General features: G+C 36.2%; 2 protein-coding genes across 5 annotated transcripts in view; both read right to left on the bottom strand.

Annotated features, from left to right (window-relative positions):
* The window catches only part of LOC137962919 (E4 SUMO-protein ligase PIAL2), a 31,442-nt gene extending 20,942 nt beyond the window's left edge, over nt 1-10,500 (bottom strand). For both annotated transcript variants that reach the window (XM_068810053.1, XM_068810051.1), the window contains exons 1-6: nt 9,965-10,500; nt 8,517-8,589; nt 6,204-6,269; nt 4,175-4,240; nt 3,989-4,071; nt 3,331-3,382 (exon numbers count right to left, since the gene is read on the bottom strand). In XM_068810053.1, the coding sequence (XP_068666154.1) occupies nt 3,331-3,382; nt 3,989-4,071; nt 4,175-4,240; nt 6,204-6,269; nt 8,517-8,589; nt 9,965-10,131 (507 nt within the window). In that variant the 5' untranslated portion in view covers nt 10,132-10,500. The remainder of the gene's footprint in view (nt 1-3,330; nt 3,383-3,988; nt 4,072-4,174; nt 4,241-6,203; nt 6,270-8,516; nt 8,590-9,964) is intronic.
* Nucleotides 10,501-11,234: 734 nt separating this feature from the next.
* Nucleotides 11,235-23,777, bottom strand: LOC137964051 (serine/threonine-protein phosphatase PP1). 3 transcript variants are annotated; one of them, XM_068811318.1, is made up of 4 exons: nt 23,127-23,777; nt 20,344-20,903; nt 19,333-19,492; nt 11,235-11,525 (listed from the first exon to the last, which is right to left on the bottom strand). In XM_068811318.1, the coding sequence occupies exons 1-4, from the start codon at nt 23,308-23,310 to the stop codon at nt 11,479-11,481; spliced, it is 951 nt and encodes a 316-aa protein (XP_068667419.1). In that variant the 5' UTR covers nt 23,311-23,777; the 3' UTR covers nt 11,235-11,478. The 3 variants fall into 3 exon arrangements, with proteins under 3 accessions (XP_068667419.1, XP_068667417.1, XP_068667418.1); XM_068811316.1 differs by having other exon boundaries at nt 19,280-19,492; XM_068811317.1 differs by having other exon boundaries at nt 19,272-19,492.
* Nucleotides 23,778-24,903: the final 1,126 nt, after the last annotated feature.

Raw genomic sequence — 24,903 nt, forward strand, 5'->3', positions numbered from 1 at the left:
GGAGCTAGCCTCTACCAAAAGGCAGTTAACAAACACACCCAGTAATATGTATTATCAATTGAAAGAGTTTATAAAAGATTTGGGATTGCTAAATGTTGGATATTTAAAGCAGATATTGAGAGAAAGAGAAAATTGTTCTTTCCATCTCATGCTACAAGCATTGCTCATCGGATCACCTTTAGGCCCCCAAAGTCTTTTCTGCGGATTTCTAGTGTGAGGTCATGGGTTCAAGTTCCCCCATGGATAAAGGGGTGTGTGGGTATGTAATCAACATTCAAAGAAAAACCAAGTCCTCGCAATTCATTCAAAATAGAAAAATGCTCTCTGAACCAGCTATTTTGCAAAGGAGTAAACAAGATCAAATCCTAATGTGGATCGGGCCTATGCTTCCATGTATACAAGGGATGTTCTAGTGTGAGATCTCGAGTTCAAGTCTCACCAGGAGATGGTGTGGGGCATATGGGTGCAATCAACGTTCAAAACTAAATAAATAAACAAAAAAAAAATTAAAAAGATCAAATCCTAATCAACCCTAAACATGCATGAAAGATTCTAAAGTAACCGAAAAAGAAACATAAACCTAACAGAATAATAGTCTCACCAAAAGATGGGGTGGGGGGCATGGATGCAATCAACATTCAAAACATAAAATAAAATAAATAAATAAGACCAAATCCTGATCAACCCCAAACATGTATGAAAGATTCTAAAGTATCCAAAAAAGAAACATAAACCTACCTGAATAATATAGTATTCTTACTCGCATATCTTACATATTAAAGTAATTACAATGGCAAATAAGACCAATATGTTTTAAATCTGAGAAATCAACATAGCTGTCCAATTGAAGCAAAGACTGGAACTAGCACTTTTGATTGCCAAACATAATTAGATACTCATTGGTGTCAATCATATGATATCAAACACGAGCCCATCATTTTTCCATACACTTCCTAAATCTGGCCTTTGATCATCTAATTGGAGATCAGCTAAAGGATAAATAAGTGGTCATGACCTCTTAAAAGCATTAGTTTAGTGACGTTAATCATATTATTGTTTTGTTGTTTGTCCTGGTTGATCAAAAACATATTTTATTGAGAAAAATGCATTGCAGACCTCATCTAAACATAATTATTTTAAAAAAAAATCTTCTTTTCAATACTCTTTAGTCAAATGTTTTAAACTCAAACAACAAAACACGAACTACGGCCTGTAATGTATCACTCACAACATGCACTACTTGTACATGCAAACTGGTTTGAACAGGCTAAATCCATTGGTTCGCATCACCCAAATGTTTGATTCACCAGATTAAGTCACCCTCTACACTTGACAAGGAACCTCAATCTAATAAATATATGCCTGGTGAGTAGTATGCATAGGAAAACACTTTCCGGAGAAATATTGCACAGCATCACCAAGTCTTTTTTTTTTTTTTGAATAAGATGCTTTATTATGAATGAAACAAATAATTTACAAATTACATTGAAGTTTTTGTAACAACTTCGAAGATCATTTGAGAACATTTAGGGTTTACCATCATGATGGATGTACAACAAAGCAGCTAAATATGGGAAAGAGATGATTACACTTCTTTCACCCAAAGGCTTGTCTAGGACAATTGATGTAATCCCAGAGACCTTCGCTGCCTTAAATACATATTTAACTTGATAGAGACAACCTTCTGGAGAAAAGAGACCCTAATTCCAAATATGGGTTCTCGCAAGGCTTCTTAGATTCTTAGAATATCTTCTCCTATTTCTCAATTTTGTTTATCCGACCTTTCTTTGACACTGGAAAAGGTTTCTTCGAAGTCTACAATGATCAGTTCTCCAAAATATATGCCCAAAATATTAAAATTGCCAGAAAACTTGGATTAGGGGTTGGCGTTGTTCGTGCTACGCGGTTAATGGGGAATATGGATAGCCCTTACACTTAAATGTCTACATGTTATGCTTAATGCTTGGGTCTCTATACTATCATGAATTTCTCGTACACAAAAAAGTATCATGCCAAGGCCCAAAAGGAAGTTGCAGTCATGGAAGAATAAAATAAGAAGGCTAGAAAGAAGGGGGAGGCAATACAATAAAACTATCTGCAGATTGGCAGAGTTTGTGAAGAAGAAGAATAAGAGGGTGATTCCAGAGATTGATGGATGAATGACAATTCAACATACTCTACTTTTCATTGAACACAAACGTGGCACTTAGAGTAAGTGGTATATGCACCAGTTGTTATCAGGCCTGAATCACCGCCACTCATGTGGAACTATGCATCTTGACTTTAAAAGTTCAAATCTGACTTCTAATTATTGGTCAAGCCTCAAAAAAATCAGTTCTGCAGGATCCACAATTTCTTCCAAACACAACAGCACGAAGAGGCATCTGTCACACGATTTGCACTCTTACATCTGAGCTGCACTAAATACAGCAATTTGACTTCAAGTGAGAATATTAGTGACATTGGAGTTTTCTCACAGTTTGCTACCGTATATTGGTGGAAGTTCAGAGTTTGTTCTTATTGTAGAGCTAGAGTTCGGTGGCAAGGGAGCCAATCAGGCTGCATTTGGCAGTAAACTTTATTAATTGATATCTATTGCAATTAGTGCTAAAGTTGTCATGTTTGAGAAACTTATATCTGGCATTGCTGGCTTAGCATCAATTATTAAATTCTTGCTTTGAGTTCTCTGTTTGACCACTCTAGTGACTTGGCATCACACCCTAGTTGGCAACATATCAGCAATAAAGGTACTCTCCCTTATGAATCAATCTAGGTGTTTAATTTACTCTCCCAATTTCAAGTCAAGTTGTAGTTGATCTTTTGGTCCAAACTATTCATCTGTTTCATCCTAGTCAACCTAGAGTCAAGCCAACCTGAAGTTATACACTCCTTGAGGAATGTTAGAAGTTATTATTTTGTGTTACTTAGGTGTTCTCTATTTCTAGGAAAGTATTTTGTGTAGAAAGTAAAATCTTAGGGTTTGTGGGTTGCACAGACATGAATGTAACTTCGGACTTGTTTAAGTTATAAATAGGGGAGAAGAAACTATAATCTGCATCCAAAATCCACAAGTTCAAAGCACTTCTTGAGGATGAAAACCATGGGAGAGAGCAGCAAATGACAAGATGGAGCAGTAAGCACAAAAGAGAATGGTAACCAAGCTAGCAAAGGTTACCTGAATGATGGTGCCAAAAATTAGGAATAGATGTCATAACCTAATGCTTAGCTAGACACAACAGGAGTAAAATACTTTACTCCATCTGCATGTGTATTTATCATTTTTCAAAATTTTAAACTTAAAAGTATGGTAAAGGTAATTTATCAACAAACCTTAGCTTCAAGAGAAACAATTATGCGACCTAGCTTCAGCCATGGATAAAACCTGCATGGAAGAATTGATGAAATATAAATTAATTGCCAAGGTAGACATTTAACATAGAGCCTCCACCATGGTTTGTACAGAATACATCATTAAAAGGTTTTGTTTCTTTTAAACAATTAAGATTATACATCTCTTAAAACCCATCGAGAACATTCGCAAGAGAGCACTTAATAGTCAATTTGAAACTCCTGTTAAAAGAAGGGTAATTCCCAAACATGGCCTCCTTAGTTGTTTTAGTTCTAAATATTGTATTTTCACATACAGCCAAATGCCAAATACAGTCCTCTTAACCCTCTACAAACTAATAAATGAGAGGTAATTTAATCTTTTATCTTTATAAAAATATAATTTTTTCTTAACAAAAGTCCCCTCAATGAAGGCCCCACCCCCTACACAGGACAAGGAATGCACACGCATGAAAAAATTATCAATTCCACACTCTCTTGTATTGAATCGTTGAATTTTCAGTCACCATTTGAAAAGACAAAAAAGTGATCATATGAAAAGATGATTTCATTAAAGAAAAAGTTGAATAATAGCAAGTTCAGTTTCCAAAACAAACTCAGATATAAAATTACAAGGGAAAACTCAACAACCAGTCCATACCGAGGGATAATTTTTGAAATAATATCAACAGCACATTTTGGTTCAAGCATAACATTTCCAGTGCTGGAAAAGTTGTTTGATACCTTGTGAAGTCAAAAAAATCAGTATTAGAAATTTATAAATGTATACAAGCTGAAAAATGTACAACAAATAAGACAATAAAAAGACAAACAGAGTGCACCAGACCTCATTTGCAAGTGCACAAAGTTCACGAGCATCTTTGTCACAAAACCAACCAAGCCCACAAGCATTCTACAGAAGCAAACCATAAGATTCAATGAAAGCGACATATTAACCAATATGCTCCACAATTACTAAATAGAGAAACTGCGATTTCATTAAGATAAAAAAATAGTTTTTATCTAATTTATTGGCTTTGCATTTACAAGAAACAAAAGCAAAACAGTATTGCCATTTTCATATACTTATGTAACAAACACAACAACAAGTGCAAAGACAACATTAAATTCTCCCAGGAGATCCCCAATGTGATTGATTATCATAATGTTATCGGTAAGAATTATTTCTTATATGGTAAAAATGAACCACATCTATTGTGGGTATTAATTTGCCGATAGATGAATCAATCTCTTGAGTGCCAGGGCTAAACACCTTATGTGATGGGTGCTAATTACCCACAGCAGATCTATCAAGACAACATTAAATTCTTTTCATTACCACATTTTTCTTAATAACATATTCCAACAAGGAAGCCTACGATTAGACAATGATACAAAAGTGTAAAATAGCAAATAAAGAAGAAACAAAATGATGTATAAAGATGAATACAGTTAGTCATAAGTCACCACCCAAGAACAGGCGTGAAGGGATAGGATTCTACATCAACATGTAAATTCCTCCTCATGTATCCATAGAAAGTCCGAAGATGGTTATAGGACCAGAATTATAATCAAAACTTCCTCAGCAAGGAAAATCTTCCATTAAAGATGGAATAAACAGAGGGCAGGAACTCAAAGCTCAAAAGATGGAATTTAACGGACTTCGGATTTTCAAAAGTCGTGCTACTGGGCCCCTCTGTATTGAAGGTAACTAAAAAGTTGTTATCAATTGGTGTGCAAATAATGAACGTCCTCCATGGCGGCATTAGGATATGTTTTACGATATATGTAATTTAATTTCTACTTCAAATTGTAAATGGAATTATATTCCTAGATCTGCTAATCATTTAGCAGATGCCCAGGCTAAACTAGGCGTCTCTCTCCAACACCTTGTTATGGAAGGAGACCCTGTTTAGCAAGGTATTGTAATCTCTCTTTTCTTTTTAATACAACTTACACATCTTATTTCAAAAAAAAAAAAAAAAAAAAAAAAAAACTCAAAGCTCTCAAACTCTTAAGCATTGGGAGAATCTCAAACTTAAATAGAAAGAAATCTAAAATATTTAGTATGAACTTCCTTTTTCTAATGCAAATTGTTTGGTAGTATAATTCAACAAACTGTAAACTGCACACATGGAAGACCTAAAGCATATGTAAATTGGCACAGGGGACTGAAGCTGAAGCCAACCACTCACAAGTTACAATAGCTCCAATGACAAATACCTACCCCAAGTTGGACACAGCAACGCAATCCTTGGATCAGGAAGAAGAAAAGAAGAATTATGCTCATGCTATGATGACAAAAGAAACCCATCCAGAGTGTTAAATCACTTGAAGTCTGTGCTAATGTGTACACCAAGGTGACTAATACAAGGCAATGCAAAACAAGGGCAAGAGCAGCGAAAATGTGGGGTATGACAAGTCAAAGAAGATTTATGCAGCTCCACTCTATTTACATGATTCTAAATGCACCAAAAAATCTAAACAAAAAACTGAAACTAAAGTTCAAATGACTGAGCTATTTTCCAAAATCATGTATCCATATGCCATCACATGCCTTAACATCATACCAGAACATAAAAAAGAATGAGTAAAAAATACTAACGACACTTGTTAACAAGAGATGTTACCTTGACAGAAATCATCAGCAACATGATAGCTAATTGAACAAAGATATCATGACAACCTAAACAAAAACTGAAACACATTCTTTAAAGTTTTTTTTTGAAATAACACTCTTTAAAGTTCAAATGGTTGAGCTATTTTGCCATCACATGCCTTAACATCACAAGCAGACACAACAAAAAATGTTTATCAATGAAAAAGAAAAAAATGAGTAAAAAATACTTATGACACTTATAAATAAGAAATGTTACCTTGACAGAAATCATCAGCAACATGAAAGCTGATTGAAGTAAGATATCATGATTGTAATGGTACACCTACAAGTCAATTAATAGATGAATGGGATTGACATTGATAAATCAGAAATTTGAACACGGTCAAAATCTTGCAAAATGTAATCATGAAAAAAATAACAAGTCTTAATGTAATAGGAAGATGATTCTTATCTTTTTCCCATAAATATACTGACCAATGTTTCAATGGTACAGACAGGTCAAACTGCAAAACTAACATAGCTATACAATAAAAAAAAAAGCATGGAGACCTATATGAGTCGCAAGCATATCGAACTAACTACCCCGCAATGCACAGGACTGGAATAATCCAAAAAATTGGCAATCTATCCATCCTCTCATCCTTGTTTGACCTTACCTTCTTGTTGAATGCTATGGGGATCCACCATATTTTTTTCAACATGGTAAGCACTCTTAAAATGAAAAGAAAAAGTACAACTAGGAGCACCTCCATCCAGGATCCGACTAATGACCTGTATTTTCAAACACATACTACACTAGCAAAAATCAAGCCATTTCTTTTTTAAAATCAACCAAATAAGCGTGTGCACAATTAACTGCAAGTATCCATAAATGCTCACTATCAAAAAGGGCTGTTATAGTCATGTAAAAACGTATAAGCATTGATGTCAGAGTAGTTTTGGTATTTTGGAAACTATGATGTCAACCTAATGAACTAAAAGAAAAGGCTCATGTGGAAAGGAATGACTTTTGACTCCCTCCTCATGAAGCACTTGTCCTATCTTCTTTCTTTTCTTTCTTCTATTCTTTTCCTTCTCTACTTTTGGTTAAGCAGAATTACACTCTAAACTAATCCAAATTTTCATAGTGTCAGAGCAGGAACACGATTAGCGAGTGTCTCCAAGTTCAACATCGACCTTGATGTGCAAATTCTGGTAAGTTTCTTCGTGAAACTAAAGTCTGGATTGAAGAGGAGTTATCATTCTCAGCAAAAAAACAGTGTTTACGATTATTTTCTAGTTTAAATTGCAAGATTTTAGTCATTTTTTTAACAAATCCAGGTTAATGTGGAATCCAATAACAGTAGTTTTATTCCAGATAATTTTCTGCCCAAAGATCATTTCAAAGAGGCTGAGGAGGTTGGCGCGCAAAGGAAATTCGCCCCCTAAAGGCACTGGGATATTTATTTTGAAATTTGTAACATAACTTCTCATCTAAATTGTACATGGACCCGTACCCCTAGATCCACCAATCATTTGGCAGACTTTCATGGTAAACGGGGATCTTCCCTCCAACACCTTGTTGTGGAGAACAGTCCACCTCGCTAGGTTTTATTTCTCTCTTGTTTTATTGAATATTCACACACCTTCCTTCAAAAAAAAGAAAAAAAAGAGGGCTCCAAAGCGCCTGATTTGGTCCAAGGAGCCTTCACCAACCAGTAAAGTGTCATCAACAAACTGAAGTAAGGGGATGTCAAATTCCTTCTAGTCAGCCACCGCCCAACATCGTTGGCCAAGTAAACCATAGATAAGAGGTATTCAGCAACCAAAATGAAGAGAGGGAGAGAGGATCCCCTTGTCGAATGGCATGAGTGCCTCTAAAGTATCCCATACAATGTCTTTGAGGAAGACGGAGTAGGAGGCAGAAGAGTACAGCTCCAAATCCATACGCAAGAATACCATCCAGAGCTGCCAATTTACTCAATCAAAGTTCATCTCAAGGTCAAGCTTCTCTTTCAAATTCCAGCAGCAAGTCCGAGAGAATGACTCATCAAGCTTAATGGTGCGCTTGGCCTTATCGGATCTATTGAAGTTATCAATACGCATTTACCTCAACATTTTTTAGGAGATGCTATGTTGACTACATGCTACTTAATTAACAAAATATCTTCATCAAATATCCTAAATAAGATTGCATTCAAAGTCCTTTTTTCAAACAAAAAAAAATTGTTCAATATTTGTTTAAAACTAAATTCATGCATTGTAATTTAAACTAAAAGTAGTTGTACTAATCTTCATGTATAATGGCAGCACATCTTGAGGGCTGCCAATAATGTTTTGGATTTACTGGGCAAGGAAGGGAGCCAGCCATCTTTAGTGATTAGAAATATCTTTCCTATTGTAATTGAGTGATATCTCCATCGTAAATATTTGCAAGAAATAAAATTCAATCACTATTCCCAAAAAGTTGTATATATACTAAACAAATAATTGATTAAAATTAAGTCTCATTTCAAGCATTAATAGGCAAGTCCAAGAAAGATATTGAGTATAAGGGGAACTCCTAGACCAAATCAAGAACAAGAATTACCTGTTTTATCAGAGAAGGCAACTCATTGGCTTTTTCAGGAACCTCATTGCAAGATAAAGCATAATCAATGCCTCTGCACTCAAAAATCAATTAAGAGGAAATGGAAATCAGGAGGTAATGCAGTGCAGTCAACAAATAAATCAAGGTTGTACGAAGCAAGTGGCAATCTCAACAATGAACAACACAAAGAAATTTGTTGAATATATACCATTAAATCTCATAATGTAGAGTACAAAAACCTTGTAAGAATTAGTTAAAACTCATGCATCTAGATGAGTTAATTGCTGAAACACTGAGATGAACTGTAGAAATTCAGAAAAGGTCTAGTTAAACAAGTTAGGCATCCAAAGCAAGGAGTGAGGAATAAAATGGCTCATAATTCCTATCAGTCCTTAGTTCATAAAAAAAGACAACTTTAATCTTTGAAGCATCCAAGCACCAAAACTATTTGTAGATTGATGAAATTGTGAGAGAAAGGATCAAAACTATCTGTCAAAGTTATGGATTTTCAGCATCCAAAACACAAGAAGACAAAACAACGTTTTGGTGTTCCTTAACCTCAGAGTAGAAGGGAGCCCAGAAGGGAATGGAAGACATAGATGATCCTCAACTAAACAATTCTTTCAAACGGCTATGAAGCCTCTGGGTAAAAAATTGGTCTAAATTTCCCTAAAAATGTGAAGGAGGTAGAAAAAATATAGTGCTACAAAAAGAGTAGGTACTGCTTTCCCTCCATGAATAGCTCTTTATTTTGTAAGTACGCTTTGTGTTCTTGAGTTCATGGTCTAGGGTTGGTTTGGTACTAAAAATATAATACATTAGACGAAACACAAACCAATTTGCTGCATGTCTTGAGTATACCCGGTCCATAATTCAGAAAAAAAAAAAAACGCAAAGCCTCCGTTCATATATTTTCTGGATTAAATAAACGTGTAGATAACCAGATGATCCACTTTGGAGCTCCACGGCCTAAATTTAAGCATAAAACACAAATTGTGGCGCAATGTAACTGGGTAACACGGGTACACAATGAACTGCTTATATTTATCAGTCAATGCATATTGATGAAAATGGCCAAATTAGATGAAGAAAACGGATCGAAGACTGGTATAGCCCGAAAATATAAAGAGATGTAGTAACATCGTACAAACGTTAAGAGCCGGCGTATAAAGAGAAATAGCTGAGCCGTTAACTATATACCAGCAATTTTTTGCAAAAATAGGTAACGAGTTATTAGAATAGTTTTTCCACTCATTTAAACAACCACAAGGATTTGCTGTTTCAATTTTTTCTAAGCCCTATCACAGCGACTTTTTTCTCCTTGGGGGTAGATACATTTCGTCATCGCAGAAAAAGGAAACAAACAACATCGAGTACGAATTAGTTTACCAAAAAAAGAAAGAAAAAAAAGTGCACGATGATGGTTGCCGATGATACAATGAAGATACCTGGAGAGTGAGATGCACAGGTTGAAGAACAATACTGCGCTATCGGACCGAACGCCGCCGGAACGAATAATGGCGCGAATGCGATCTACTATGCTCTCGATGCGAGAGCAACTTCCCGACTGAGGACGTCCGCCTGCCACGGAGGCCAAAGGTCCTGCAGTACCCATAGAACCAAACTTTTTTTCTTTGTTCCCTCCCTTCGCTTTTGCTTACCGATTCACTGACATTCCCAGTGATCAATGACTCAAAAGTCAAACGCTTCTTCTAGCCTCAGAGACGGAGTCCGGGGCCTCCGGGCCTCAGAAGAAGAAAGGTAAAGGCAACGAACGTATGTCCGAGGAAAGAGCGCAAGCACCCTTCGCGTTTGCTTACCGATTCTCTGACATTCTCTCTGAGTGATCAATGACTCAAAATGTCAAAAGCTTCTTCTAGCCTCAGAGACGGAGTCCGGGGCGCCTCCGGCACTCAGAAGAAGAAAGGGAAAGCCAACGAACGTATATCCGAGGAAAAGAGCGCGCGCAGCGAGTGCTCCATAGTCCACAAGAACCAGTAAGCGCGACCAGCCACATCCGTGGGGATTTAAATCTTTCACTTCTTCAACTTATACAATTGAGTAAACGAGTAACACCGTAGACAGCTTGCGGCTTAAACAGGGAAACTAACCTACTTTGGACTGGACCTAGTTTCTCTTTAGGACAGCTTTCTCACGAAAACCTAGATACAGATATTGCTCGCAACTATATATATATTTATATATTATGTTTATCTAAATTTAAAAATAAAAAGTAAATCAATGAGAGAACAAATTTTTGAGAGCGCTAAGTTGACGTGATTTACAAAGATGAGGATGGTTGGGATTCTACGAACAAGACAAGGCTCACAACTTCAAAGAAAGGAAGGTGCAGCCCAGTAGTGATTAAGATTAGAAATTTAAGCCCATCTTGGATTTTATATTTTATTTCTACAATGAAAAATTTTAGACGTGCAACATGAAGGTCTACTACTTAAAAATCTCGTCACATATTTTAATTTTATTTTCTAATTCTCCAATGGAAGTGCAAGAAGCGTGAAAAGGCCTGCACTTTATCATATTCATGCCACTAGACAATAGCTAAGAGCACCACCTTCCTCTCCCTCTCCCTCTCCCTCCCTTCTCTACTAGTCGAAGGGTATGGGAAGGGAAAGGGAGAGTCGTCTCTACTTGCCTTTTCTCAGATCCGTTTTATGCTGAATTGATAGGAGATAGTCAGCCTTTTAGGCGCTAAAAACAGATGATAAGAGGGTGCGTGACTCTTGGCATAATCAGACTTTCGCAAATTAATGTACACGGGGCCAACATTCTGATCGCCGCAACATGGATCTGAAAAACGTTTGCTCCTTATATGCACCATGAAGTCTAATATACACGTTCGCTTTGTGCACAAGGTAGTATTAGTATTAAGACCAACCGGCAGATAGTCAGCATAACCAAGATGTGGAAGAACAAACTGAATGGAGAATCGTCAAACATTCCACTACCATCCATTTATCCATGGGGAATTTGTGATCATCCTTTGGCCCCCTGAAAATACACAGAAGAACACATTAAAAATTCACCAAAAACAACCATTAAGAAGGGGAACCCAGAGGATTTTGGACCGACGGCTGCTTTAAAAAAGGGAGCACAGTATTGGTCAAGGTTAGGCTAGAGAAACTCTCCTATAGAGAGTTTTATGGACCAAATAAATCTTATATAAACGTACTACGTTGCTTCTTGAAATTTCCTAGAGAAATTGGATCACGACTGAGAAAGCCGATATTCTTTATATAAAAAAAAAAAAAACAGCCTACGTCCTTTCAACTGAAATTGCTTTGTAAAACATCAGCAACGAAACATATCTCTGCTGATATTCCATTGCTCAGTCTGCAGGAGACCTGGACACTTGAATAAGCCCTATAATATTTAAAAAAAAAAAGACAAATTGGAGACCAGAAGCATGAAAGAGTAACAGATAGTTGCATAATTTGACGCCAAGGAGAGGTGTCAACCTTGCAGAATCTTCCAAATGTGGATTAAAATGAAATCATCACTGCCGCGTGCCTCTAAGGTTACAATTCTAAACAGGCACTTGAGATGACAAAATCAGGCCTTCATCACGTTAATTAAAACGTTGGTTTCCTTTTGTCCCTCAAATGAAACATGAGGATAGTTTCCAAATAAATAAGGCTCAGGGATTTAAACAGCCTTTTGTGTCTCATATCAGTACTAGAAAAAACCAGACAACTTGGATAATACGTGACTCAGAAGAAAACAAACGGATTTTTCCATGGCCTCATTGGAGACATCTCTAGAAATATGTAAAAGAAACAAAAGAAAATAATCAAGTTAAAAAAAAAAAAAAACAGGCCAAGGAGAATTTACTTGTGCTATTTTATCATAAAAGTTTGAGAAGTAAAACAACATATGAGGTGAGTTAAAAAATCACTTAATCAACATCCAAGATATTTTAAAAAAAAAAACATCATTCAATTCAATTGAAACTGTCACTAGATGATCTATTGAAACCAATCTACTGGCTTTGGTTGTCTATTTAGATTATGTGGTATTAGTTATGCAGGCCCATTATATTAAAAAATTTCAAAAAAAAAAAATTCAGAATCCCAACTTTAGCCATAAATTGGTGAAATAGCCAAGATAATAAGTGGATTTGACCATGGATTCACTTGAAAAAAAATATTATTTTAATACTTGATACTTAAATGGTTTACTGAAGATATACGCTTGCTCTGCGAAACATATAAAAAACATTGGTATATTTAGGCATCAAAGGTTTATCATAGCTGTTAGCAGATGTAATTTGAGCTTACTAAGTTTTCATATTATTCTAGGAAAGTATTACAACTTCTAACTACGATAAACATTTGATGCATACATGCAACAACAAGGAGGTCAAACAACGAGTAACAAAATCAAAAAAAGCAGGAAACGATTATTTATTGGAATGTTCAATTTCAACATCAACAAAATAAAGGGCTGCTATCAGCCTTACTCGATATCAAGAAAGTTCAGGTCATCATACTTCAAGAAACAAAAATAAATTTCACGTCAGATTCCATTGTCCAAGACCTCTGCCCTTTTCCTCAACCTAAATGATATGCCTATAATGCAAATAGTGAGACTGGAGAAAACTTAATTGCCTGGATTTCTACCATTCTGAATGCCATTGCTTACAAAATCGGAAATTACTCAACTGCTGTTAAATTCAGAGATCATGAACATGGACATAGTAGGAGCTTAGGAGGTGTTTATGGGCCTTGTACTTTAGGTTTTCATGATGAAATCTTGAAAGAAATTTCTATGCTCAGGATTATTGAACAATACCATGGATCCTTGCAGGTGATTTCAATACAATTAGATATTATAACAAGAAGTCACCTCTAGCTCCTCCTATCACATCTTCTATGAGAAAGTTTGGTGACTTTATTGGTGCATATGAACTAGATGAAATTTCAACCATCGATAAATTCTTTACTTGGAGCAATATGCAGAGGATTCCACTTTTAACAAAACCGGATGGCTTCCTTGGATCAGAAGATCGACTCCGAATTTATACCGAAGCCTTAACACACATTACTGGGAAAGTAGTATCTGATCATTGCACATTGTGCTTGACACAAAGAACTTGGGGACAAAAACCTTTTTGGTTTGAAATTTTGTGGCTAGAAGAAAAAGATTGCATCGGCCAAAAGAAGAATTGGTGGAAAAATGAATCTATAGATGGCCAAGTTGGAGAAGTTATTCCACTGAAACTGAAATTATTGAAAGGGAAACTAAAAGATTGCTAAAAAACAACTCAGGTCTCACTCTTCTAAACAGATAACCTCGCAATCTCAAATTGATTCTCTTGATCTTCTTGAGGAAGATCTTTTTAAAGAGTGTGACAACCAACCTTAAAAGAGGCTCACACGCAACCAAAGGTCTTGGCTTGAGATGCCTTTCACAGAAACATGAATTGAAGATGCAGTATTCAAAATGCCACTTGATAAAGCCACAAGACCAAATGGATATAATGGAGAATTTTATCATCAAGGTAGGTGTTTTATTACAAATGACAACCGGAATATGTGAAGGATTTCAATGGAAATGGCATCACGTTCAAAAGTTTGGGCGTCTTTTTTATCTCACTGCTTCCAATAATAGAAAAACGTTGAATATATCACTGATTGCAGACCAATTAGCTTTGTCCAGCCTTTACAAGGCCAATGCACGTGTTTTGGCTAATTGTCTTTGCTCCATCATATCCTCAACTCACTACTCCGTTCTTATCAATGGGAGTGCTTGAGGTTATCTTCAGAATTCTAAAGGTCTAAGACAAGGGTATTCAATCTTCCTCTTCCTATTTAATATTGTTGCTGAGGGACACAAGCTTGTTTAAATTCGCTAGATATCTTGATTGGCTTAATCCTCTCTTTTCAGATGATAGTCTTAAACCTCCTATAGTACAATAAGTTGAAAACACAATTATATTTGGAGAAGTCACTATGGAGGAGGTAACCCGTATTAAAGCTTTATTGCATATTTTTGTAATGATGCCTGGTCAGAAAACCAATTGGAGTAAATCAAGCCTCTATGGGTTCAATTTGGATCAAGCTATAGAGACAGTAGCAAATAAATTGGGATGTTCTCCAGCCTCACTTCCAAGAAACTATCTTGGTCTTCCTCTCTTTAATAGCAAAACTAAAAGAAATCTATGGACTCCAGTTATTGAAAAACTGCACAAGAGTCTATTTGGAAGGGCCAAATGATTTCTAAGGCTGGAAGATTAATTTTGATAAAAGATTGTTTGGTGGGTATTCCTGTTTTTTAGCTCTCCTTCCTTCATTGCCAACTTTGGAGGCAAAAGAAATTGAGAAAATTTATGCACAGCTTGCTTTGGAAAAGTTCAAACGATGGATTCAAGCAACACCTAGTTAATTGGAATGATGTATGCAAGGATAAGCATTGGGGTGGATTGAGTTTTAGGAGGATAAGAGACACAAATTATGCTTTTTCTCCCAAAATGGTGTTGGATAATCAACATGCACCACAACCTTCCTTGGATACCTCTTGTGTTGAAAAAAATGGGAGAAGCCATGATCTTTGGCTTCTCGGATATGGTTCACCAACAATCTATCTCCAATCAGAGATTTGCTCATTTTACCAATCTTACCAGCCTCTTTCTACGAAATAAAGGACGTATCAATTTTTGGCTTGATTCCTGGTGCCAAGATGGCCCTTTAAGATATCAGTTTCCTCTTATTCTGAATTTAACGAGGCAACTGGAAATCCTACTTTCAAATGTTTTCATCAATGGATCCTTACAAGAGGTTGACTGGAGGAACCATTTTCGTCGAGAATTAAATGATATCAAGGCTATTGAATTCGGGAATTTTTGGAATCAGATTATCAAGAAATTCATTTGACGTATACATCCAGACAAACTCATTTGGCACCCCCAAAAGTACTGGTCAATTTATAGTAGCTTCCTGTTATGCTACATAGACATAAACAACATCATTCATCACCTGATGCAGCTATCACTTGGAATCTCTTAGGTCATCCTAAATCAGAATTTTTTCATTCGAGTGGAGTTCATAGGAAAATACTTAAAAAAAGATAATCTTATTCGTTGAGGATCGAATATTCCAAATAGCATTCACACTCTTTGTCACATTGAGAAGGAATACATAGACCACCTTCTCCCCCATTGCAATTTTTCTAGGCATATCTGGAGTAAGTTTGAGAATCCATTTGGCCTTTCTAACTCTCTTGCTGGCCTCATCCAGAGTAGTATCGGATTAAATCTTCAAAAACATGGGACAAATAATATCTCAAGTTTGCCTTGTTATTATACCTTGGGTTATTTGGTGAGAAGGGAACTAGAGAGTATTTCAGAATTCATCCTCTCCTTGAAAAAATGTTGCTGAAAGAGCATCCACTCAAATGATTTCCTGGATTACTTCCCAATCCTATTTTAAGAAATTTATAACTGATTACTTGAGGAGTCAATGATCTCAAATTGCTCGATTGACGAATCAATGTCCAGCCTCCTTAGAAGTTTAAAAGCCTCCTGATTTAGGCATCATCTAGTGATGGTTCTTCTTTTGGTACCCGGATCCTTATGGTTTAGGAGGTGTCTTCAAAAATTCTGCTGGTTCAATTTTGGCATCCTTTGCTGGTCCGCTTGGGCTTTCTGATTCCACTTCTGCTGAATTGCAAACTCTCCACCATGGACATCTAGTATTTAGAGAAAATTTTCAGGGTTCCTTATAGGTTGAAGGTGACTCGACCAATGTCACAAATTGGTGCTCAGGTATCAACGATCCTCCTTGGCTGAATTTGAGCTTGTTTGTTGTGAAATTATGGAGACAGCTTCTTCTTTTGTTTGTTCTTGGAGTCATGTTCATAGAGCTGCCCCTTGTTTGGCGGATTCTCTTGCTAAAGAAGGGGTTTCCCTACAACCTCTCATTGTTAGGGATCCTTCCTCTTTGTAATTTTAGCCTTGTGCTTAATAAATCACACCCTTAAAAAAAAAAGTTTCTTCTACTGAAATTTAATTCAAAGGGTGTAAGGCAATTTTCTATTTATCCAAACCCTAATCTCTCCCCATAGTATATGTATATTTGTGTTGGAGTTATGGTACAGGATCTATGGTAGTGTTGATGGAGATTGGTCCAATAAACTATGTTACAATTGCGAGATCAAGAGGTAACAGTGAACCTTTTTCAATACCATTTTTTCTTTGAAAGACAACTCCTTCATTCGTGAAAACTGGGAAAACTTGGCTATGATGCACATTGGGAAAAAGCTTCCAGTCATGCAAGAATGGACTACCCCTGATCCTGGTTATTTCAAGTTAAATTTTGATGGCTCGTCTTTTGGTAACCCTGAGATTTCTAGTTTCGGAGGAGTTATTACAGACCATTGTGGTAATCAGCTCTTCACTTATGTCGGCCCTCTTGGTATATCTAACTCTACATCTACTGAGTTACATGGTCTCCTCTCCGGTCTTCGCGTTTTCAGAGATAAATACAGGGGGCCTCTTCATATTGAAGGTGACTTAAAAGTGGTGATAGGCTGGTGTGAGAACGCATCCTCTCCTCCGTGGAGGCATTGGGATACTTTTAGGGAAATTTTAGAAATTACCTCAATTGTTTTTTGTATTTGACCTCACATTCTGAGATCCACAAATTCGACGGCAGATGTGCTTGCCAAACTGGGAGCTACCCTACAGTCGCTGGTTGTAAGGGACATGCTCCCCCAAATTTTGTAATTTCTCCTGTTTTATTAATACATCTTTATAAAAAAAAAAAAAAAAACACAGACTCAGCAATAACAAATTGGGCATCTAATTGTGCATTCTGAAGACTAATGGGATAATCTTTACACTAAGGCTTAGAGTGAGAATAATGTGAGTTATTTTTAACAAGTTGAAGCTGGCAGAGTTTTAGAAGCTGTAATTTGAGTTTACTAGGTTTTCTCATTAAGAAAGCATTTTCTTATGGAATTTTATTTCCTCAAGTGTAACAGGGGACAAGGGTATTATTGTCAGTTTTTATTATGGTTTAAGTAATAACTAGAAGAGGGGCTGTCCAAATCCTAATCTCTTCCTACTTAGGAGATATTTAGGGTTATGGGGAGATTAGGGTTCAGGTAATCTCACTCTCCTATGTGAAACTTAAACCATCATAAAAACTTAGAATTAAGTAAACTCAACTTACAATTTGTAACAATAGCAACTTCTAACGTTCCATTCAAAATTTAAACCACTTAAAATAGACCAACCCCCAAATAGTAAAGAGTACAACATGAACCACCATTATATTTCTATCTTAATGCTGACCACCATAATACAAATTGGGTCAGATCCTAGTATGACCCCTTGACTAAACTTAGAGCCAGCCAAATTTGAGATGCCATGGCTGAAAAAAGAGATGTCTTGCCAAGACAGGAAGACCCGATGTCTAAAGCAAGTCAAGATGGTAGAAACCACAAGAAGATATTTTTCTAGTCAATTGACATAGTTATTTTTCCTTTTCTTTTTAATTACATATATGGTTATTGTTCCCTCACCTTTTTCATAGTGGTCCCTTCGTCTCTTTTTCTCACAGAAGTATTTCAAATGCCAAAAATGAGGCAAAATAACATCATTGAGACCATAATAAAAAAATTTAAGCAACAATAAAAAAAAAAAATGTGCGAATCATATAACAACAAAAACATCCTCAACTTTCATCTACACTAAGACCAAATTTCTTAGTGTAGATGAAATTCTCAACCAACCAAACTAACCAGGCTCCATATACAACTTCTTAAGGGCCCTAAACTTCTTGTTGACTTGAATATGAAATTTGATCTAAGTAACTTCAAATACAAGCTTTATCTTGGTTTGTAGAAGCTTAGCTGCTCTTATCATGCTTTGTAGCTAGCTTGTCAACCTCTTGAATTTTAATGAAATTGCCTTTCTCAGAAGAATCAAAAGCATCCAGGTAACTTCAACAATTTCTAAATGTGGGCAGCAGCTTGAGTACTAATTAGTTAATTAAACATAATAGTCCATTGATAATCTGAAAGAATCAAAAGCATCCAGTTCAATAAATTCTAAATGAGGGCACTAGCTTGAGTAATAATCAGTTAATTAAGTATAATAATCCCTAAATGATTATAATTAACTAGTTAAATCCATAATGATTAGTGACTAAGAAAATTTTGATCTGCAGCTTGATCTTTTAAAAGATGGAAAAGATCACAAAATATTAAGGTGGAAAAGGTTTGTTGTGAAGAAGCAATGGGACAGGAATGGAGTTTGGATTTTTTTATGAGGAACCCATAAACTACACTTCTCCTCCTTTTCCTTCTCCTTTTAACTCGCACACATTAACTATAATACACAAAAATAGATTTCCTATGCCACTCAAGTCCAAATCAGTGATAACTCTAGTAGAACTCTCTCCACACTTCTCTCCCACTTAATCAAAGACAAATTAACAACACCCACACTAGCCTTAAATCACATTTACATTCTTTAATCCTCTTTACCCAATGCAAAGTCCCCTTACGAACCCCTCCTCTTGCAAATAAACCCAACCTAAGACTTATAAGTTCTAAGACTCCCAAAATAAGCACAAATGAGCCATCACTTAGTTCAGTGTAGATCAGTATAGAACTTGAATATGAGTTGCAACTGAAACCCCACAAAATCATCACTTAGTCCTAAGCCCCTATAACAACTCATACATACCAAGACTTAAGTTAATCATCTATAGTGAACACCAAATGAAAACACACCTTCATACCTTCCGTGGTGGTGTTCCTGGTCTTAACACACCATTGTTGAATCCAATTTTACCTTTTTTCTCTGATGGTTTGAGTATCTGGAAGGAACATGTCAATGAATCATCCACACTCATCATGGCACCAGCATTATCAAATTCCCCACAGTAGTTAGGAGCAGAAAATATGGTAACCAGCTGGCGTTTTGCAAAAAATTCATAACCATCTTCCACAACCTGCTCATAAACATAAGTAAGCCAAATTGACACATATTCCAGTTACAATGTTGAGACAAAAATATAGTAAGTTAAGAACGGATTTATCATAAAAAATGCAATAGGATTTATCATAAAAAATGCAATAGGATTTATCATCACTTTTTAATGAAAATAGAATTCAGTTATCACAACATTCACAAATAATGGAAAAAAGGAACTACGAACAAAAAAAAAATTAATGTCAGTGGAGGAAGTATTTCTATATTATTATTTTCTTTCATACTAATAACAAATGGAAACTTTTCTAAAAAAGAATATTGGCATGAGCTCTTTGCAACCATGTGCCTGACAAATTTCTAATGGATGATTAATGTAATTTTTTTCTGGCATCATTCACGTAACGCACAAAAATATTTTTGATGTCAGTGGAGGTAGTGTTTCTATATCATCACTTTCTTCCATAATAGTACTGAAAGGAGATTTTTTTTTTTTTGGAAATGACTGAAAGGAGACTTAAAAAACGAATATTGGAGAGAGATTTTGCAACTAATGTGCCAGGGAATTTTTTTAAAAATGTTTATAAGTAATGTTTTCATGTTATCCAATGACTTTTCTTCTCTCAAGTAAGAACGAGTTAAAATAGCAAAATATGAAGCTAACTAGATATGGCATATGATTGACATAACTTTGTTCCCAGAAATTGTCATACTTTTGCTGTCAAAGAGAAAATGTCATAATATTCAATTGCTGGAAAAATGAATTAGCATGAATACCAAACTTATACTTATCAATAATATTAATTTGCACACAAACTATACAATAAGCCCATGAAAGAAAAAAAATTAGAGACTTGAAGAAGATGAACTTACTTGATGGGCACGACAGATTAGGTCAAGATCATGCTTCTGAAGAAATTCAGCAACTTTGTCAGCTCCAAATGTGTAAGAAACTCCTCTATCATTCTCTCCCCAACCTTCAATTTCTTTATCAGGATCTGCCCATAGAAGGTCACAGAGAAGGCCTTGGTCCGGCACATCAACTGGCCGGGCAATATTTCGTATTTGATCTAAGTTCTTCAGATCAGGAGACAAACCACCATGCATACAGAGAATCTTTTCATCAATAAGTGCAGCGACTGGCAGACAGTTAAAACAATCAGTAAATGTTTTCCACAAACGAACATTAAACCTCCTCTTGCATTCATCATAGAACCCATATATGCGATTGATGGAAGCACACTCATGATTGCCTCTCAAAAGAAAGAAGTTCTCCCGATATTTGATCTTGTATGCCAACAGAAGACAAATGGTTTCTATGCTCTGCTTACCACGGTCTACATAGTCCCCTAAGAACAAATAATTTGCTTCCGGTGGGAAACCCCCATACTCAAATAGACGAAGCAGGTCAGAATACTGACCATGAATATCTCCTGTAAAATAAACTTCATATCATTTCTAAGCACCGGGAAACGCATATGGCATATGACAGCAACGTTAATTGAAGTTTCTTAGTCCATTAAGAATACTTTTTTGTACAAGAATTGGCCATTATTCTTTTTAACACTAGTAGCCTCAATAATGCGAAAGATCAGAGTGTGTTTTTGAATTTCTTTTATCCAAGAAAATGTTGCAAAACAAATAAATGAAGAGGAAAAAGAAAAAAGAAGAAACATAAAAAGTTCCTCTTATTCTCTTTTTTACTTCTCATAAAAACCTGACCTATTCCAAAAACAATAAAGAAACTAAAAATAAACAAAATGACTGAACAATTAGTTCAAGCATGTAATATTGTTCTCCAAATAACATAATTTTCAGTTAGCTGAATCAGCTCTTGCTCACAGATGACCAGCCTTCTTTTGCTGCATTGAAGAAGGATTTCATGATGCATAGTCGTAATGCACTGGAATGCTCTACCAACAGGTCTAAACTTTTTATAATGGCAGGGTGATTTGATAGTTCTGAACCATTATATGGTCATAGCTCAACTGTACATCCTACCACAACCTAGAGGAAATCTGAGTAATTATAATACATTTTATGGAAGTGATCATAACGTTTTTAGTATGATAACGGAAAACTAAGAAAAAAATTAAGAACTGGAAGAAAAAATGCACTTAGGAAAACAGTAGGAGAAGGCAGCAGTTCATCACAAGTGTTTGGCAAGTGACAAGCACACCTATAAATCGTGTTTTCTTTATTTTATTGAGAAAAATGACTACAGTAAAGATTTCATGGGATCCGGGCCCCTCATACAAAGGGAAGGAATTCCCAACAGCAATATGCTATTTGGAAACTTCATGATGTTGACATGGAATACAAACACACCCTAAAGACGGAAATTGCACTTCAGATCTCTTAGAAAAAAAAAAATCAGCAAATTTGTACTCGGACTCAAACCAAGAAAGGGTTGCCATAATTCTGTCCTAGAGTTTGTTAATCCAAAGTAAACTCAAAAGAATTGAGAATGGTGAGAAAAAGGTAGCAGCTTTCCAAATTCGTAATTGAAGTGAGGGAGAGATTTAAGATTAGGGTCTTAAAACCAACCTCTTATTCCCTTACAGAATGTCACTTTTGGCTGTCACTTGTGTTTCCCTCTTAAAATTACAAAGATGCCCCTTTTAACTTAATAACTAATACACATATCAGCTAAGAACTTAAAAACAGAAATAAAGACATAAATCCCTACCAACTAAAGACAAGTAATCAAAATGCCATTTGTATATGAAATTGAGTCCTGGCACTTCATGGCCTAAAAGCTAAAATTTTCTATTATTGAGAAGGCACCTTCTCAATGATACAACGAGATCTTCTTGGTTTTACTTTTTTGAACCTCATCTTCTTAGATTCTTCTGTGAGTTCTTCAAACTGTTTATGTTCCACCTCTTTTCCTTTCAGCATTTCAAGCTCCATCTCTTGCTCCTTAATTAAATTTGGACTGCATCACTCCCTCTCTGTTTACAAAGGAAAATGTCCATTGGCTTTTACATGATCAAATTCCCTCGGATATTTAATAAACAGACAAAGTACACATCCAGCTAGATCATGGGCCACTCAGTGGACATAAGAACCACAGATATAAGTGTCTGACTCGAGTGGACGCACAAAGCATGGACTACAGTGATATTACCTGCAGGATGGACAGGATCCAGCAGAAAACCATAAATGGAAGGGTCGGGTCGGTTTCACTGATTCCATTTTACATGGTTCTATTATCGTTGACATCCTATAAGAAGTAATTAGTCATCTAAAATATACTGTATAAATTATAGAAATTATGAGAGCAAAAAATGCCAAAGAATTATAATTTCTTTGAGTTTTTCTAGCCCCAAATTCGGTAGCATAATTAACTTGACCCTTTTCCCTTTTCCTCTGTGGCTCATCCTCGTCTTTCCTTTCAATGCAAGCTTAAGCATTTCCTTGTTCTCTTTTTTCATTGTTCTCATGAAGCAACTTCAGAAGGTACCTCACAAATATTTTTTTTGAAACTGATGAGCCTTATTGATCAAAACCACAAACACAATTAAGGAACAAATATATAAGCATAGAAGCAATAGATGAGAAAATAGGTTTTTGCGTTGCCTTTTCATTCAACTGTGTTTGAAAATCTTAAAGTAATCCCCCGAAACAGGGAGCAAAGAAGAAGTTAAAATTACCACAGATCTTTATGGGGGCTTCCAGCTCTAAAAGATTCGGCTGGCTGATGAAAATCTCTTTGGAGGAGAGACAAAGCTGACGTATTTCGGCCTCCGTTAGCAGAACCTGCTTCTGTATTCTGCCACCCTTTGCCTCCAGAAGGCGCCGTATTATGTCGTCTAGCACGCTCTCGTCCATGGGCATGTTCAGAAGAAGGAAGAAGATATAACCCTCTGACCGTTTCTAAGGCGGCTTCCCAGACGAAGAAAGCGAAAACGAGTTTAAAAAAATAGAAGCGTGGAGAATCCCAAATGACAGCGATTCTCGAACAAAAGACGGAGAAATTGGATGGTAGAGACAGATAAATGCATTGTGAAGAAGTACCCTAGAACTCTGAAAAGGAGTAACTGAACAAAGTGGCCTCTGAGAGGGAGGAGATAACCCAGCGTCTCTTTTCTCAAACAAAAGAAATCTTCGAATAACAGAAACGCACCCCTGTGGTTCTCTTTTCTGGCGTCAGAAGAGGAAGGTTCCGTCGAAGGAAAGAGAGGAAGGGCAAGAGGCCGCCTCTCTTCTTCTTCCCGCCTCTCGTCAAGCTTAAGCATGAACTTTGAAAAGAGCGACCGCCAGTCTCTGCATTTGGGTTTATACCCTCTTTCAGCCCTAGAGTTCTCCGATTCCGAACCCTATCTCTGGTTTGGAAACTTGGAATTTGGAATTCGAGAAAGGCCCACTGCAGCACGTGCGAAGTGAAGTCAATGACACGTACCTACTGAATATAATAAGAGCAGTGCAACCCACGCAGCTCTCCTATGTGTTTGGGTTTCCTCTTTCCCTCCCTAAATGCCAATCATGTGTTATCTCAGATATTACGTTGTTCTCATATAAAAAACTAATTATTTCGCTGTTTGCTTCTCTTCAACAATAACTGATCTAGAGTTTTCGATCCACCCACCCACGAAATATTCTAATGGGGATTGTCATGATTATCTTATCCTGCTGGCCGAACATCAATCGCTTCTGTTTTTAAATAGGGTAAGTCATATTTATATAAATTGTTAAAGAGAAGATTGAAATAATCTTACATCACGCTAGTAATAAAAAGTCTTACAGAATCATAATTATTATTAAAGAAGGTCTCACAAAATAGTTTCAGTTAAAAGTGTTTTAGTTATATTAATTTTTTATTTATATTTAATTATTTAATTATGCTAAGATTTATTTTTTTAAGCGTTAAATTTTAGGTGTAATTGGAACGTGAGTAATTTAATTATAATTAAATTTTACTTATTTTTTAATTATAAATAGAAATTATAAAATCAAATTACATTCAATTCAACGTACCATTTAAGAAAAAAGAGACTTTGGCTTCACCCCCTCTATAACCCACGTATTGTTAGGCTTGGATGCTTATTGCCAATGGCATATTCTGTGTAGTTCGCGAGCACAGGGGCCGATAACCTGGTAGCTCACAGGTAACACGGTTACTTTCTCTTTCTCTCTTCCGCTTGGAACATATCGGCTAATGCGGCGAAAGTAAGGCCTTTTAGATCTGTTGTTCTTTCTTTTTCCTTTTTTTTTTTTTTTAGCTCACCGAACTCCTGAAAATCCATGGTTTCCTCTTCATGGAAGGTTGAAGAGGTGCACCACTACGACATTTTTCTCGCCAAATTGACTCCGATTCACTAAAAGGGGAATGAATTGTTTTGTCGACTCTACCAGTTCATGTTTCTAAAGTTGTTGTTATTTCGTTCGTTGTTGATGCAGTGGAGTTGTCGCTGCCTACAAACATTCTCG

This window comes from Aristolochia californica, unplaced genomic scaffold (assembly GCF_029961685.1).
Source record: "Aristolochia californica isolate CCGP_79_NKW_82.1479 unplaced genomic scaffold, dmAriCali1.0.hap1 SCAF_4, whole genome shotgun sequence".
NCBI lineage: Eukaryota > Viridiplantae > Streptophyta > Magnoliopsida > Piperales > Aristolochiaceae > Aristolochia > Aristolochia californica.